The 17,070-nt window shown below is 45.9% G+C and overlaps 1 protein-coding gene and 1 pseudogene across 4 annotated transcripts in view; both read right to left on the reverse strand.

Annotated features, from left to right (window-relative positions):
- Positions 1–17,070, reverse strand: part of DIXDC1 (DIX domain containing 1) — a 73,970-nt gene that overhangs the window by 28,673 nt on the left and 28,227 nt on the right. For 3 of the 4 annotated variants that reach the window (XM_032641329.1, XM_032641328.1, XM_032641330.1), the window contains 5 exons: positions 15,658–15,787; positions 9,923–10,048; positions 7,757–7,988; positions 6,753–6,860; positions 1,266–1,378 (listed from right to left, as the gene is read on the reverse strand). In XM_032641329.1, coding sequence (XP_032497220.1) covers positions 1,266–1,378; positions 6,753–6,860; positions 7,757–7,988; positions 9,923–10,048; positions 15,658–15,787 — 709 coding nt within the window. Of the gene's footprint in view, positions 1–1,265; positions 1,379–3,989; positions 4,590–6,752; positions 6,861–7,756; positions 7,989–9,922; positions 10,049–15,657; positions 15,788–17,070 lie in introns of those variants that run through there. The other variant, XM_032641331.1, reaches the window with a different exon arrangement.
- On the reverse strand, positions 11,993–13,131 carry LOC116758483 (annotated as a pseudogene).

The following is a 17,070-nucleotide window of genomic DNA, read 5'->3' on the forward strand; positions in this document are numbered from 1 at the left end:
CTGGACTCTCCACCAGGTGGGGTTGTGAGACAGAAAGAACTGGCCATTGACTGACTCCAGGCTCACGGGAGTGACGCTTATTCTGTTGGGGAGATCCATCCTCTTTCAAACCTTCAGGAAGCAATAAGACTCCCTGGGAATCTTGGTATGGGACAGATTTTACTCTTAATTCTCTAGAATTGGCATTCCTAGAGCTTGATCCTGCCAGCTACAAAGGGGGAAGCTGTCAGAGGCAATGAAAACAAAATTCCTGTTGGTTGCTCTGGAGCTTCAGAGGGAAGACCTCAACTCAAATTCCTTTGACCATTCTGTTATGACTGAACCCCTTTCACATATAACATAGTGTGAGTCACAAAGGAAACAAACCATACTTGTACAAAGTGTTTCATCTCTCTCTCTCTGGTTTTATTTCCCTATCTTTACAGTCTCTTTGCTCTGATTTCATTCATAAGAATGAATATGATAAGTATAATCCCTCTGGGTTGTTGTGCGACTAAATGAGGTAACCTATGTGCAGGGCCCGTGGTAGCTGGTTCAGAGCCAGCACTCTGTAAAGGCCTCCCTCTCCCTCCCCAGGGTGCCAGGAATTTCTGACTCAGGAACAAGACTGACTTTTTAGTATTAACATCAGGGCTAGATGGGAAATGGAATAAGGAAGAATTTAATTCCAGTTTTCCTTCAGAGGGCTTCAGTTTCATTATACCCCTTACAGGCAAATAAAACTCTAAGTCTTGTGCTTTGCTTCTTTCATGCTTTCCTCTGTGTTTAATGTAAGAAAAAGATCGACCGAGACAGAGGAAGAAGTCTACACAAAGGCAACTCTGTGGTCCTTTCTGTAGCCTTTATACCAAACATGATGCAGACCTGCTCTGTGCTGTATGTTCTCACAGATGCCTCACCTCCTACTATATATTCCTGGCCCCAATTTAAGTTAGAGAAGCACTGAAGTTATTTGCATAACACAGAAATAATAAAAACTGTTAACCTGAGTAGGCTTCTGCCTGTTTCAAAAGTCATCTCCTAACTCATTGGCAGCCAGCTAATGAACAGCCTGTCTACACGGCTGCAGGATATTTGACAGCTAGGACATCAGAAGTGACAATCTATGAGAGGATACAACATTCACTGGCTACAAAGCATTAGAGCTCTCTAGAGTGGACCCTGCATGCACAGAATATGGAGGGAGAAGGCCAAGGAGATAGTCAGGACCCCCAGACTCTTGAAGCTGTTCCTTGAGCCAACCCAGGCAGGCTGAGAAATAGTACCTGTTTTGTTCTCTATTCCTTCAGAGGGAATAATCACGAAATCTGCCTTCTCCTCCAACTGGGTTATAATAGAGTCGCTCTTTGCACTGTGGATAGGACTGGGGGAAGTCAGGCTGTGACCGAAGGAAAAGAAAGAGAAACAATTACTGCGAACCGTTGTTTAGAAGCCAGCTTTCCTAATTTATCCCAGAAACGTGTTCTTATTCATCTAACTCCTACTGCCTGACACGGTGCCTGGCCCACAGCAAGAACAAATGTTTGTTGAATGAATGATGAGCTTGTTAAATGAATGAAATGAATATTGAATGAATGAATGACCCAGTCCCAGGAAGTCTTTTCCACAACAAGGCTGCCTTTAAGCCTAGCTCACTGAGAAGAGATTTACCAGAAGGATGGATAATCTAGCATTTTAAAGAACTCTAAGTTTTGTTTGGTTTGGCTTTTTGTTTTTGTTTTTGTTTTTTACTTAACCACCACCTCCTCCACCATCATCCCTGGGCCCAAGTTCAGGGGCTTGATGTAGTATGTGTTTTAGTAGCTTTGGGAGCTGGAAGGAAAATCTATTTCCAATACGTTGATCTTTCACTGACACATGCAATACCAGCAGAGTAATCACGGCAGATCAGCTCTAGGCTGATCCCAAAGTAGGGGATGGTGTGGAGGGTGCCTCAGAGGGGAGAAACTGCTGGAGTGTGGACAGTGCCAGGCTGGGCAAAGGAGCAGTGACATATCAACAAAGCTAGGACATGATACAGAAAAGGATAATACGTCAAAAGGGGAAAAGACCTGCTAGGGGATGGTAAAGGTTTACTCGATTTACTGCCATCAAGGAGTTATTCATATCTCTGCCACACTATTTTCAACCTTGCAACAATTCTTAATTTCTAGTATAACTACTAGCCTTGGAAGGAACTGTTTGCATTTTTAGGGAAGCAGAATTTTAGATCTCCAGAAGCAAATCTACAGGACACGATGGGAATGTGGCTGATGCTTCCATCTGAAGAGCCATCTTTCTTTGCACCACACCTTGAGAACATCAGCACTGAAACAACCTCAGGGGTTGTGGGGTCTGCAGACCCAGCCCCCTCTCAGGAATTCTTTCCAAATCTATCACCCAGACAACAGTGAAAGTGTCTTGGATTCATTGACCCACTTAATGTGCCCCTGAAGTCTCCCAGGCTAATCCTCCCAGCCACGATCAGGAGTTAACATTTCATCTTCCTAGAAACCACTAAAAACAAGAGCCAAGCACAGTGGAGTTAGCAAGAGATTTCAAAAATCTCTGAAGCAGCCTGAGGACTAGTGTCTCAACCTCCTCGTTGTCCAGAGTTTTGGGCTTTGGTGGGAATGACCTCAACCAGTAACACACCCTCATCCTTATTAGAACCACAGAAAAAAAATTAGTTTTTTGCTTCTTCAAATTAAAAAAAGTCACTTAATCACATCTATAGATCTACAACCCAAACAGGCAAGATGGGTGGAGAGAGGCAAGAAGTGGTATTTAGAAAAGGTAATTGCTTTACAGAACTCTCTTATCCATCTTTCACCACTTAGGCAATCTGACTTCCAGGCCAACATGCATTAGCTGCTGGAAAAGCATTAGTCTAAGGGTACTATGTCATTCATAAGAAGAACAGATTTATGACACTTCAGGCCTCGGCATCCGCCTTCTTATAGAAATGGGGGTCCAAGTGCAGAAAGAGGTCTGCACCAGCTGCTCCTCTTTGAGAAATGATAAGACAACACTTTCTCAGCTGACAAGGTGTTATGGCTGACATGTTCCCTTGCCTGCATTTAGCTGGACCACTAAATGTGGGTATGTGTGAGACGAAGGGGGGCGGGGGTGGGGTGGTGTGAACCTAGGATGCAGGCGGAAAAATGCTTTCCTAAAACCAGAGACGCATGCTCAGCTCCACTGGCTCCCTCCTAAGTGAGCTGTCTCCCATATAAGGGCAGAAAGAGGCGGATGTCTGCATATCCAACCCCACTGGGGGAGTGGCAGAGCAGCCAAAGGAAAACAACATTTCTCTTTCTTGAATTGGGGCTGCCGGTGTGTGAGGCCACGGAGAGGTAAAACCATGAAACTAACTGGCCAAGTCAAAAGGTGAAGGATCTGAGGAAGAAAAAACCTGAGGCACACGTCAGAGCAGGCATCTTGCCGCCTCCCCAAGACGAACCTCACGGATGAGGATGGTACACTAAATCCTCTGCCTCAAGTCAGACAAAAGTATTTTAATGCTAATTAATTATATGATTTAGGCTCTCCCTGATTAGCTTTAAAACCCTATTTTATAAACAAGTAATTTCCTACTTGCCATCATAATCCTGTCAAGGAACAAGTGATTACAATATTAATTCCCACAGGTCTAACATCTCTCCAATCTTATCAGACAAACAATCTCCCAGAAAAGCTACCTTCAAATTAGAGTCAAATCAATTTTTTTTAAAAAAAAACGGGTGCTGGGCAATATGAGTTCTGTTCCGTCCTGAAGTGCCTCCTTCTGTAGAGACCAGACAGGGTCAAGGTCCACTCCTTCCCCTATGCTGGTTGCAGCTTCCTAAATCCACTGTATTTTACAGTGATAATCCCAGGCCAGCAGCCTGTTCTCCCCAATATAGCGCCCCCACCGATCCCCGCCTGTCTCTGGCTAACAGCATCCTCCAGTCCTGGCCCTGCTGCCACCCATGCCCCCCACCTCCAAAGCCAAAGTGGCTTCACCTCACCATTTGACTTGCGTCCCTCCCATGGTCCCCCTCGTGGCTCCGGCTTCAGCAAGTCGGCTTCCCGGGGTGAAGTGGGAGGCTGAAAGTCACAGCGCTCCCCAATTCGGGCATGTCTCCCCGCGCTGAGGCCCGAAGAACGACTCCACGGGCAGGCCAACTACCAGAGCCGCTCGCCCCGGTCCCGAGAGGGAGGAGGGAGGACAGAGAAGCAGGCGTCTCGGCCCCAGGGACGGGGATGCTCCCGGTTCTGAGGCGCGCTGTCCCGGCAGCTCAGACACTGCAGCAGCCCAGCCTCGGCGGAAGCCGCCTCCCCTCGCAGGCTGCGGGTCCCCGGCAGCGGCATCGTGGTCTCCGCGGCCGCGCGGCTCCGGGCGTGCCCCCGGGCGCAGGCATTTCAACCCATCTCCGACCCACCGGAGAAAGGCTGCCCGCAGCTCCGGCTGCGCGGTCGAGTCCCGGTCGGGCGGCAGGCGGCGATCCCAGCTCCGCACCGCCTCCCCGGTCCCACCCTCCCAACGCCCTCCCCCGCTTCCCAGGCTGTCACTTGCGGGCAGGCAGCGCCGGGCTCGGACCCAGGCTGGCGCTCGGCCGGCCGACTGAGCTCCAGGCAGAGCGGGGCGGGGCTGCGGGGCCCAGCGGGAGCCCTGGGCGAGGCACCGGAGAGGCCGCCGGTCGGCAGAGGGAGGGGTCCGTGGTCCCGGTCTGGAGAAGCCCAGAACTGATAGCGGTGCCTTCTCCTCTCCGAACCCTGCCTTCGTGGGCACGGAGGTCGGGGTGGGTCTAACGCGGCTCCTTGTGGGAGGGGGCTCCCCCGGAAACCCGCCGAACGTCTGTCTCCCGCACCCTCCCCTCGGGCGTTTCATGTGGTCTTTTTTCCCAGCTAAGGATCGTTTTGCTTGGATATGGTGAGAGGCTGGCCCGAGGTCTACAGGTCTACGAAGCAACAGGCGGGCAGTCGGGCAGGGCTTTGCCAGGATGTCTCTCAAGGAGCAGGGGGAGGGGATGGGACATAAGGGCCTGTCTTTCCTACCTTCTGAACCACTCCCCGTTCTGAATCACATACCAGGGACCTCCTGGCCTTCATGGATCACTTAGACATTAGGTGGACTCCCCCTGAGTGGGGGCGGGGGCGGGTGGCGGAGGGGGGGGAGGGGGGGCAGAATGTGCCAGAGCCTTCTGGGTTCCAGCGTGCTGCCTGAGCGTCCCAAAGAGGTGAGTGAGAGGTTGGCTTAGAAGAAAACGACCAAATCAGGAAGGAGAGAAAGAGGAAAGCAAACTATTCTCTGACCCCTCGCCTAGAAAACTGTCACTGTCGACCCACTGGAGCCTGATTTCCAATGGCCCCTAATTCACACGGTCTCATACCCCTGCTCCCAGTCTGAGTTCTGCCAGACAGGAGGAAAGCAGGTGCTCTCAGGAAAAAAATCCAGACTCTTTTTTTCTCTAACTCTGGCAAGCACTATCAGGCACAGAAAAGTAAAAGGCCTGAAGCCATGCAGGAAGCAACAGATCTCATTATACAATGAAATATCCTTTGATTCTGTACCAAGTGATAGTCCAAGCAGCAAGCAAGGAAGGAATGGTTTAGATTCTCTGTAAAACCACATCTATTGCTTAATGGGTACAAGGTTTCTTTCTGGGGTGATGAAAATCTCTTTGGACTGGATAGAAGTGACGGTTGCACAATATTAATGAAGGTACTACGTAGTGCTGAATTGTACACTGTAAAATGATAATGGCTAATTTACCGTCATGTGAATTTTAAAAATAAAAAAACACAACTATTAAATGTGAAAATTAAAGTCGAGCAAGGTTACCAGTATATTAAAATGATGGAAAGAATTCCATGTGACCTCAGCAAATTAGAAAATGGTCCATCAAACTAAGATGGAATTTTATTAGGAAAAGAAATAGGAGGAAGGAAACAAACACATAAAATACATACATATTAGACAAAGAACAATTAGGCTTAACTAGAACAGACTAATCCTGGGTTGAGGTAAGAGAGAAAAGGTTATAAGAGCATAAATTAAATATGATTCTGCAATGAAATGAAGTTAGTAAATAAGCTAACGACCTGGGGATGTGTTTATAGGAGCATGATTTACACGAGCCAGGAAAATAATCTTTTTCTGCCACTATACTTGGCATTGATCAGGCTTTTATTAGAGCACTGTGTCCTGTTTTGGTCTCTGCATTTGGCTCTAAGGGATATAGACAACATTTTTCAGCTAGAGTCGCACACATTGTTAGCCCACTCAAATGTACTAATCGGCCACAATTCCCAGCCCTGTAAATGAAAGGTGGGAACATTCTAAAGGCTCTAAGACAACTCTGCTCATTTTCTCTTGCTATGAGCTTTATACAGCCTTCTCAGGCCATAACTTAAGAGTCAGACTCAGGCACAAAGGCAGTGCAATGGAACTGGCTCTCACAAACACTTGGCAGCTGATATGCAAATATCAGAACCATGGGGCTGGGCCCTAGCAGGTCCCAGTCATGCCCCCACGTGGACACAGCGAAGCACTGGCACTGGTATGTGGGAAATTCACACGCATCCCAGCCTACCCTCCTGTCAGCACAAAACCACAGACCGTGCTGAGGGCTACCCCTTTAAAGCCAAACATAAACTGAGGGAAAGAGAAAGGGCTTCAGTGCCTTATTGCCTGTTGCATTACTACCTGAAGCTGACAACCCTGAGAATCCTCACAGTTCAGCTCTTAGGGAGGACTGTAGTGGTGAAGAATCTGAGGCCACAGTTACCTGGAGCAGCTGGACTCAGACGGGGACCTTTGCTGCCCTTCATACTGCTGCACCAGGGCTCGCACGCTCCAGCATGGATTCCCAATCTCCTCATCCACGCTGCTGTTCCTAAAGGCAGAGGGCACCAGCAAAGGAGAAGGTGTCAGTCCTTCAGGTCAACCCAACAAGTACTGATAGACACCACTTTGGGAGCACTATGGGAAAAAAAGATGAATAAGGCAAAGCCCCTGCCTTAAGGACACTTGAAACCTAGTAAGAAAGGTAGATACAAAAAAACAGTAATTTCACCAATCTCTGCAACACCTCAGAGTCGTGTTCCCTCTCAGCAGACGCACAACCCACAAAGCGTTTCCTGCCATGACTCTCTAGGGCAGCCCGCCCTTTAGGATACACTCCAGGGGGAGACTCAGGGATGAATCGGGATGTTGCTGCCACATATATCTCCCAGTGCAGAAAACACACTGTGCCAAAGGCATATATTTAAAACTCTGGGGACTTCCCTGGTGGTCCAGTGGTTAAGAATCCGCCTTCCAAGGCAGGGGACATGGGTTCGATCCCTGGTCAGGGAACTAAGATCACACATGCCGCAAGGCAACTAAGTCCATGCGCTCTAGAGCCTGCATGCCACAACTAGAGAGAAGCCTGCGGGCTGCGACCAAGAGTCCACGCGCCACAACTAAAAGATCCCGCATGCCGCAACTAAGACCAGATGCAGCCAAATAAATAAATACATGAATATTTAAAAAAATAAAATAAAACAAAACTCTGCACACCAAAGCAAAAAATTACATATACGATTCCTTTACTTTCTACTAAGGGCAAAATAAACATCTCTAAAAGAGAGGGCCTTTTTTCTCTTTTGGAGCACCCTCTCCAACCTCCACTCCATGCTCTTTTCTGTAATGTGGGCTGTTTACGTGGTATTTCCCTTTACTGCACTATATCATTTAAGGGAAGAAATATCAGAGTGGGTTGAGTTCCCATCCCCAGATTTCCATCCTTACCTCTGTCTGTATCGAAAGACATCCCGCCCTGACCGTGACATGTCGTGACACACATCAGCTAGGGCGGCAGCTGCTCCCTGGGCCACAGCAGTGGCACAGTGTGGCTGGTGACTCTGCAGAGGGGCTCTGGCGTCCTGTCCTTGGTTCACTGTCCTGCTGGAGCCCGGTTTGAAATGAGCTGCCAAGGCCAGGACCAGCCTCATGATAGACTTCAGGTTGCCTTCCACGATATCTGAGGATCGGAACAGACCGAGAGGTCCTAAGAGAGAGGCAGAGAGCTGAGGACTCATTCAGTTACTACGTATTTGCTAGTGAGCAGGTAAGCAAGGCAATCAAGCTCTCTGTGTTCAACAGGGAGACAGAGTATTTGAAAGCAATTACAATAACGTACAATAACGTATGAGAGGAGAAGTACAGGATTCTCTGGGAGCTCAGAGAAGAAGCATCTTGTATGGTCTAGAGGGCTCTGGGAGGGATTCCCTGAGGAAGTGAGTTCTAAACTGAGACGTGACTGACCAATAATGGTTTATCAGATGAGGGAAGGGAAGGAAAAGAGTATTCCAAGAAGAGGGAACAGCAGGCATGAAGGTCTAGAGGTGAGACAGCACGACACACCCGAACTGCGCCCTCCAGTATGGAAGCCACTAGCCACATGTGGCTATTGAGCACTTAAAAGGTAGCTGTAGTCTGAACTGAAATGTGCTAGTACTATCCTAGCACACACACAGAAACAGAATGAAAAATCTCATGAGACTTAGTACAAAAAATAGAATGTAAAATGTCTCAGTAATAGTTTTTTACATTGACCATATGTTGAGCTGATAATATTTTGGATATGTTGGGTTAAGTAAAATATATTATTAAAATTATTTTTAACCATTTCGTTTTCTTTTTTTTTTTTTAACCATGGCTATTAGACACATTCAAGTCATGTATGAGACTCACGTTATATTTCTATGGCACACGCTGTGGAAGAGGAACAGAAAGCAGCTCAGCATAGCCAGAGCTCAGAGTTCAGGGGGAGAGGGTGAAAGATGGAGGAGGATGAACAGGAGGTGAGGTCAGAAAGGGCATGGTGAGCCAGAGGAAGGACTCTGGATTTTCTCCTAAGGGCCCTCAGATGCAGAGGAATGGCATGAGCATATACACTCTTAGAAAGATCATTCTGGCTGCGGTGTGGAGAGGAGAGGGGAGGGGGACAGAAATGGATGCAGTGGGACTAATTAGGAAGCTGTTGCACTTCTCCAGGTAAATGACAATGATGTCCTGAACGGCAGTGTTCCCTCAAAATAGCCGACTTTAATGGGCCAGATCCCCAAGCCCACTCCTCATGGGGACCAGATCTGAGATATTATGGCATTCTAAATTTTGTCCTAGAAAAAAAAGAGAAATGCAGGCAGAAAAAAATATAATAGGTCTGGTTAACATAAGGAAATAGGTAAAATTCTATGTTTTAGTTTCATAGCCTTTTAAATATGCAAGGCTTCCAAAAGGATTGATTGATACCTTCTACAGGCACTCTCAATGGTCAGTATCTGCCCCGCATGAATGAGCCCAACACAGAGAACACTAATAACACACGAAAGGAGGGCTCCCTCCTGCCCCCCATTCTCATTAGAGCCACAGGCAATCAGGCCCAGAAACTGAAGCTGAAACAGAACCAGATTATAATCAGTTCTACAGAAGCAGTGAGAGGACCTGGGAACCTGTGCCTTCTGAGGCACACCTACCCCATTTCTTCCCTGAAGCCTGGGCTCAAACTGGATTGAGAGGTGTCCTCTTCTGGCCATGTGACTCAAAAAACTCAAAAAACATAATCTATCTTCATTTTTGATAGCTTAAACAAGACATTCTAAAATTCATATCACAATTTTATAATTTCTTTTCTGTTAATCTTCCTAGACACACTCAAGCAAAACTTTACTCAGTTAAAATGAATAGAGAACTTCTATCTTCACCCAGGTTTCCAAAGCACTTGGATTTTGATACTCGCTCTGTCCCAAGAGGATAACTTTCTTTATGGAAAAATGATACGAGGTCGTGGGCCTAACCCTACTCGAGTCTACTCGGAACCCTCAGCTACATAACAGATAGTTCTTCTGAGGGTGACAATCACCAGGTAAAGATGAGTGTACTCACCCACCACGGACAGGATGAAGCACTGACCTTTAGCTGAAGTCTGGTGCATACGAATCTTTTTGGAGGCTACAAACTGTAACACTTTCTCCACATTATTTTTCATCTCCTGCTGGTTACTGGGACTCAGCTGTACACCACTCAGCTTTTCTCCTGCTGTTAGGACAAAGAAATATATTGAAGTTATGGGGAGCAGTACTATCACAGTTTCATAGTAGCCAGACACAGAGAAAGAGAATATTTGATGTAAAACACTAAGATTATCTATAAATATGCAAGTGAGTGAGGCCTTGGTGTTTTGTAATTTGGATGGGGAATAGGAAAAATGAAAGTCTTTTGCGAGGCCTTCAAATTTTCAAATTTATTCCCAGGGGCCTGTGAAGTTGCTGTGCATACATTTTTTCATTCAACAAATATTCATGATATTCATTCAACAAATATTCATGAATATTCATTCAACAAATATTCACCGTGTGCCAAGGCCCTATTCTAAGCACCAGAGAAACAGCAATGACCAGGACTTCGTCTTTTCTTCCATCATAGAGTTTATATCTGTAGGGATGACAGATGACCAAGGTAACAAATACATCTTCAATATAATTTCAGGTAGTGATAAGTACTATGAGGAAAGACAAAGAAGAGTGATCACGGTCTCTCTGATAACACATTTGGGCAGAGGCTTGAATAAAGCAAGAGAGGTTAAGATTTGCGGAGGAAGCATTCCAGGCTGAGAATGCACAGATCCCAGCCCCAAGGTGGGAATGAGCTCAGCTTATCTGAGGAGCAGCAACAAGACCATAGGGCTGGAGTGGAGGGAGCAAGGAGTCAAGTCCTAGGGTAAGGTGAAGAGGTGAGCAAGGCCAGGCCATGTGGAGCTTTAGGGACCAGAGGAAAAGAGCAAAGACCTTGAATTTTATCCTATGTGTAATGGACAGCAACAGAGGGTTTGAGGTAAGGGAGTTACATGATCTGATTTATGTTTTAAAAGTTGACTCTGTGTGGACACAGATTATGTGAAGAGGAAATAGGGAGATTAGTTAAAAGGGAAGTGAAAACAATCAAGCAAGAGATAATGATGGTTTGGGAAGAAGCTGAGAGGTGAGAAGTCAGATACTGGGTACGTTTTTTTTTAATTTTTAATTAATTAATTAATTTTTTAAAGTACCGATGTTTATATGGGTGATTACAGGGCACTGAGAGTAAGAAAAGGAACTCAACACAAGGAAGAACAGGAGGTAATGCCAAGTGATAGCGGGTTGAGTCTGCTTCATGACAAGCCTCGAAGAGGCACAAAAGCTGTGTCCACTGGCTACTTGGGAGGTCTCCCCAGTGGGAGAAATGGTATCTGGCACCAGTTCCGGGAAGGGAGGGAAGAAGGGGGAATTTATCACCTGGATTTCTCCCATCTCCCATTAGTCAAATGTTATCCCAGGAGCACTAACTCTTCCACATTCCTGGGTTGCTAGTGGCTACTTGAGATACCAGATCCCATGTCCTGTGGGGTCATTCCATCCAAGTCTGGAAATGATGGGAGGAGACAAACTCTGGGTATGCGGCTGGTGAGTGCCGGAGAGAATCTGGTTTTGTACATAAGATGTGTTCATGACAGTCCAACAGTGTTTTTCTTTTACCAGAAGAGGGAACCTGGCATAATGATCAAAGACTTTTCCCAAGGTCACATAGCTAGTAAGTGGTAAATTCAGGATTTGAACATAGTCTTGGCTCTGGAAACTGGCTCTGGAAACTGTCAAAGACCAAGATAAGGAAGTTGGATTTTAAGCAGCAGGCAAAGGAGAGTCGCTAAAGGGTTTCAAGCTGGGAATGATGTAAGATAAAGAGCTTTTTATAAAGCTCCCAATCTCTACTTTGCTCCATCTTCCCATGTGGCTGAACTTGGCACAAAAGTAGGTGGCCCCAGAGATGTAAGGACATCCAAGACAGTTTTTGAGCTCTGACTAGATCCAGAGCTCACATGGGCTTCAACACTGCCTCATAATCTTTCTGTCTTCATCAAAGCCTACACCTACCAAAGAGACTAGCTGGTCAGAGGCAGGCAGGATCTGGGCGGAAAGGTCAAAATGAGGGGAAGAGTAGATTGACCTAAAGACCAGGAGCAGGAGAACCAGCCATACGTCCACTGTCAGCCAGTGGGTCTGGGGATGTTGGCACCCGCATATGAGCCCTTTGGTGCTGCCTGAGATGGTCAGATCTCATGAATTGTCAGCTGCACTAGTCACATTTATGTGGTCGGTATTTGGCGTGTATCCGAGTATGTCTTCCAAGTTCATCAGATCGGAAGAAGGACCAAGTACAGGTTTCCCACATGCATTTACAGGGCCTTTCACCTGTGTGTTTGTGCTGGTGACTCATGAGGTGGGAGCCCTTAGCTTTTTCCAGTTCTCTCAGTTGCAGCGGTTAAGGCCTTGAATCTCCTCCTGGGAGCCCTTTCTTGGGCCCCGGAATACTGCTCTGCTCTCCGTGGAGCAGGTAAAGACTACTTAGGTAGGAAGGGGTCTTCCTGGGAGACTGGCTGGCTCACAAAAGAGCCCTGGGATTCCAAAGCCAGCAATAATGGGATCCAGCTGGGGGCATCCCTAAGTTGTGGGGCTTCTAGACTGCAACATCTGAGCCAAAGAGGGGAGCATTGCCTGGGCCTCAGTGGAAGGCACGGTTGTATACAATAATGTTTTACGTGTTAAAGGGTCTCTGTTAGAAGTTACTGTTGGGAAGCCAGAATAAGGCATTGTTCGCATTCTGATGTGGGACATCATTGGGATTCCACTGGCAGGTGAGACTGGCGGCCCATTGGGGGCATTCTTAGATTCCCACCAAAGGTCGAGGCCCCTGGAACACTGGGCTCTCCTAAGGGCATTGCTTGGGGCCCCTGGAAAATCATCATTCCTGGCTGGGAAGGAGACATTCCCTGAGTAAATCATCTGGGAAGGAATGAAAGTCACTTGGGGGCTCACACCGTGGTCAGGCAGCAACATACTGAACTGTGGTCCCATTCCACTGGCATTCTGCCTGGGTGCCTCAGCAGAGACCAAGGGGATCCTCTCCAGCTCTGTGCACTGAGGGACATGTTGAAAACGTGATGGGCCTTGGTTCCAAGAGGTGTGCACTCCACTGCTTCCAGGAGATGAAGACACATCCAAGATGGACATTGACTTCTCAGTCTCCTCTGTGAACTGGTGCAGAGCCACATGCCACCAGCTCAGGCCCTTGGCTCCCTGCTCCATCTTAACCCGGGATCAGTTGCACGTTGAGACTACGCAAGGGTCCAGACCCACACCTGAGCAAAGCTCCTGGGTACATTTTTAATATAAAGCACACAGCACATGTGAAGAACTGGATATGGTATATGAGGAAAAGAGAATAATAAAAGACAACTTCTAAATGTTCTGCTTTAACAGCTGGGTGAATGGTACTGTGATGTGTTAGATGAAGAATCTCGGAGGATAGAGGGATCAGCGGGGAGAAGGAAAAACTCTGATTATGACACATGAAGAGAGCTGCAGTTTTTTCTTTTGGCCCAACCAGAGATTGAACCCAGGCCCTCATCAGTGAAAGCACCGAGTCCTAACCACTGGACCGCCAGGGAATTCCCGAGAGCTGCATTTTAGACATCCAAGCAGAGATGTTGAACAGGAAGTTGATATTCATGTCTAGAACTCAATGAAAAGCTTAGGGCTAAAGATACAAATTTGGGAAGAGCTCACTTAGGGATAGAGAATATATAAGGACTAAGGTCTAAGCCTCTAAGGAGAACCTCAACATTTAGAGGTCAGGAAGGAGGAGAAAGCCAGCAAAGCTAACAGGAGAGGCCAGTGAGGAAGGAGGAAAACTCGAAACCACAGGGTCCTGGAGTCCAAGGGGAGAAGGTGTTTGGAGGAGGAGGGAGTGATCCACTGTGTCAGGTTCTGCTAAGTTGAATACAGCGAGGACTGAGGCCTGGCCACTGGATTTGACAAGGCAGAGGTTGTGACCTTGAGGAGAGCAGTTTCGGGGGAGTAGTGGGATCAAAAGCCCAGTGAAGGCTGGCTAAAGAAAGAATGGGAAATAAGGCAGTGAATTCTGTGAATTTTTCTATATAGCCAAGTCACAACAGAACGCAGCATTTAAGAACCTGCGCTTGGGGTAAACAAGAATACATATTCATATTGCTTGTATATGCATAGAATATCTCTGGGGAAAAAAAAGCAAGAAACTGCTAACACTGGTTGCCTCCAGAAAGAGCAGGTAGCTGGCAGGGGGACAGAGGTGGAAAAATGGCTTTCAACTTTATATCCTCTTGTGTTGTCTGGATTTTCTAACTGATTATATTTCCAGTATAATCTATTCAAATGAAAGAAGAATTAAATGAGCTCATTTTAAAATGAGCTTTGGAATTAAAGCAGATCTAGGTTTGTATCTCTGCTTTGCCACTTACAGTTATGTGATGTTGTAAAGTTGCTTAACCTTTCTAACTCCTATAAAATGGGTGAAATAGTACTTACATCATATCTATATCATAAGTCCATCAAAGTAGCATGCTTAGCACAATGCTTGATATATACATATACATATATATATATAATATATAAAGTACTCAATGAATTTACTTATTTTTATAAATTCTCTTTTAAGTTTGTTTCCTGAAAATGGGGCTATTATGTTTCTCAAAGGTTGATGATCAAATGAAATTAAATGAGATAGTGTTTAATGAATAGCAGCTGCTATTACTATTACCATGGTTATTATATCCATAAGTGAATACTCTAATGGATCCATGAGCTGTCTGAATGAGGTATTCATGGACAGGCTGCTTGTTGCAAACTTGACTTCTTACATACCACTTGCAAACCCACATCCCTCAAAGACTCTAAGCAAGGTCAGCTGACTTACATGACAATGAACGTTTGAGTACCTACTATGTGTCTGGCACTTGGTTAGGGGTTGTAGAAACAGAAAAAAAATTATACTGTACCTGCTCTTAAAGAGCTCAGTCTATACAGGAGAAATAGAGAGTAAATAATTACCTTTTGGTGAGAGAAATAATAACAGAGCTACAGACAAATGCTATGGAAATAAGGTTATGATACCATCTAATAAGAATGACCGGCAACAACTCCAGGGCTTCAAGAAAGCAAGGTCTCTTGGGAAGCATCATGGTAGTGAATACCATAGAGGGGTCCTTTGGCTGCTAACACACCTTCTTTTTGCCTGGCTACCGCTTCCTTTTCCAGCCTCAGTCTAGACATCAAATCTTCTGGCAAGCCATCCCTCAACCCCTAACACTGGGTTGGGTGTCCCCCATGTGCTCCTATCTGTACTTGCCCCACGAGAATACGAAGTACATTAATGGAAGTGACTTCACTTTCCAGTCTTTCCAAATAGATTGGGAGACTCTTGAGAGCCTAGACTGTGCTCATCATCACATTCCCAAAGCTTAACAGGGCACCTGGAACACAGTGTCTACTGACGATAAATAAATAAAGTAACCTTCGGCGAGTATCTTAAGTCTTCTCTACTTCCATTTCCATTTATTTTATTCATTTATTAAAAAAAATTTTTTTTGGCTGCAGTATGCAGGATCTTAGTTCCCCAACCAGGGATCGAACCTGTGGCTCGTGCAGTGGAAGCACAGACTCTTAACCACTGGACCACCAGGGAAGTCCCATTTCCATTTATTTTAAAGAAGGAGCAATCTGCTCTGAAGGGCATATGGAGGATAAAAGAGACCATGTTCTGGTTTACGCTAACATTGGAGTCCAGGGCCAACTGACCTACAATCTCGATGAGATATGCCAGGATCACCCCATCCCGGAGATCCTGTCGCAGGTCCTGCACAGGCTTCACTGTTGGCCTCTTCTTCAGCTGTGCGTTCACCCAGGCCACATATGCCTGCAGCTGTTGCTGGAAAATGAAAGGTGGAAATAAGGGAATAGTTGCATATTACTCTTAACCTCTACCCTGCACCCTCTAAGGCAGCATTCGAGATTGGGCAATCTATATCCAGAGGGAGGAGGAGGTTTTAAGGAAAGAAAGAAAGATGGTTAGACATGGAGTATTTCTAAAATTCTCTAGTTTTATGCTAGTCTCCAGGGGTAAGCTAACCTCTGACTTGGGTGGCAGTGTGGACACAGGTACACAGGTGAGTGTTTCAGTGACTATGACTCCTGCTTTCCTTGAGTTTTGCTCTGTTAACCAGGGATAAAGCCTGGGCCAGAACCACAGCCAGTTTTCAAGTGTAACCACTGCTGCCAGCAACCCATTATGCTTCTCAGGAACAATCACTCATGTCCTGTATGCACAATGAACTGTGACACTCCTAAGAATTGATCTTGGGGAACCAGGAATCAACAGAAACCAAGCTCAGAAATGCCTCTCCCATGGCTGATTTCTTTACAATGAGACTTAACTGAACCCAATCCAAGGTTTATTCTCCTGAGCCTATAATCCTGGGATTGCTATGGAGCTAGTTTTAATCCATGCTTTATATTGTCAAAGAAGATCTAGTTACCTGAAACCTGCACAAAGAAAGAAAAAGAAAGGCTATGACGAGCAGTGTTCCTGAAGACTGGGGCTGCAGATGGAGGGAGCTTTCATTTATTTTCAGACAAAGCTATGGCCCAGTACCATCAGAAACCCGTCAGATTCAGGTTGGACACATAACTCATCCCAACACTTAGACAACCTTACATATTCCATTTTAAACACAGCTTGCATTCAGGTGTTTATTCTGATTATCTGCTCTGAAGATGGGCGCTAAATATCAAAATAGCACATGAACAATGTCCGTACAGGCAGCAGTTCTGTCTGATTTCTGTAGAAGCCCAAGACCCTGAACCTAAAAATTAAGTTCAAAGGTTAACAGTGTTAAACTATAATTTGGTTAAAGTACAGTTGATTTCTAAGCCCCAAGTACTTCCTTAATGAAATGATGTTGGAAATTACTCACTGGCTGCTTCCTGGGCTTAAATGAAATCTTCACTATTTTCTTTCTCTATGTCGATTTGTGGGAATAAATAAAGTCCTTTGGAAGGTAGTGCTAAGGCAATAATCTATCAGTTACGGACAAACTATAGGAAGTGCAATGATCAGCAGGAGGTGGGGGGAGGAATCTGATATTTACTGAGTACCTACCATGAACTAAACACTATTTTTGATGTTTTATATGCTTTTTAAAATAAATTTAC

The sequence above is a fragment of the Phocoena sinus genome, chromosome 8, assembly GCF_008692025.1.
Source record: "Phocoena sinus isolate mPhoSin1 chromosome 8, mPhoSin1.pri, whole genome shotgun sequence".
In the NCBI taxonomy this organism is placed as follows: Eukaryota; Metazoa; Chordata; class Mammalia; order Artiodactyla; family Phocoenidae; genus Phocoena; species Phocoena sinus.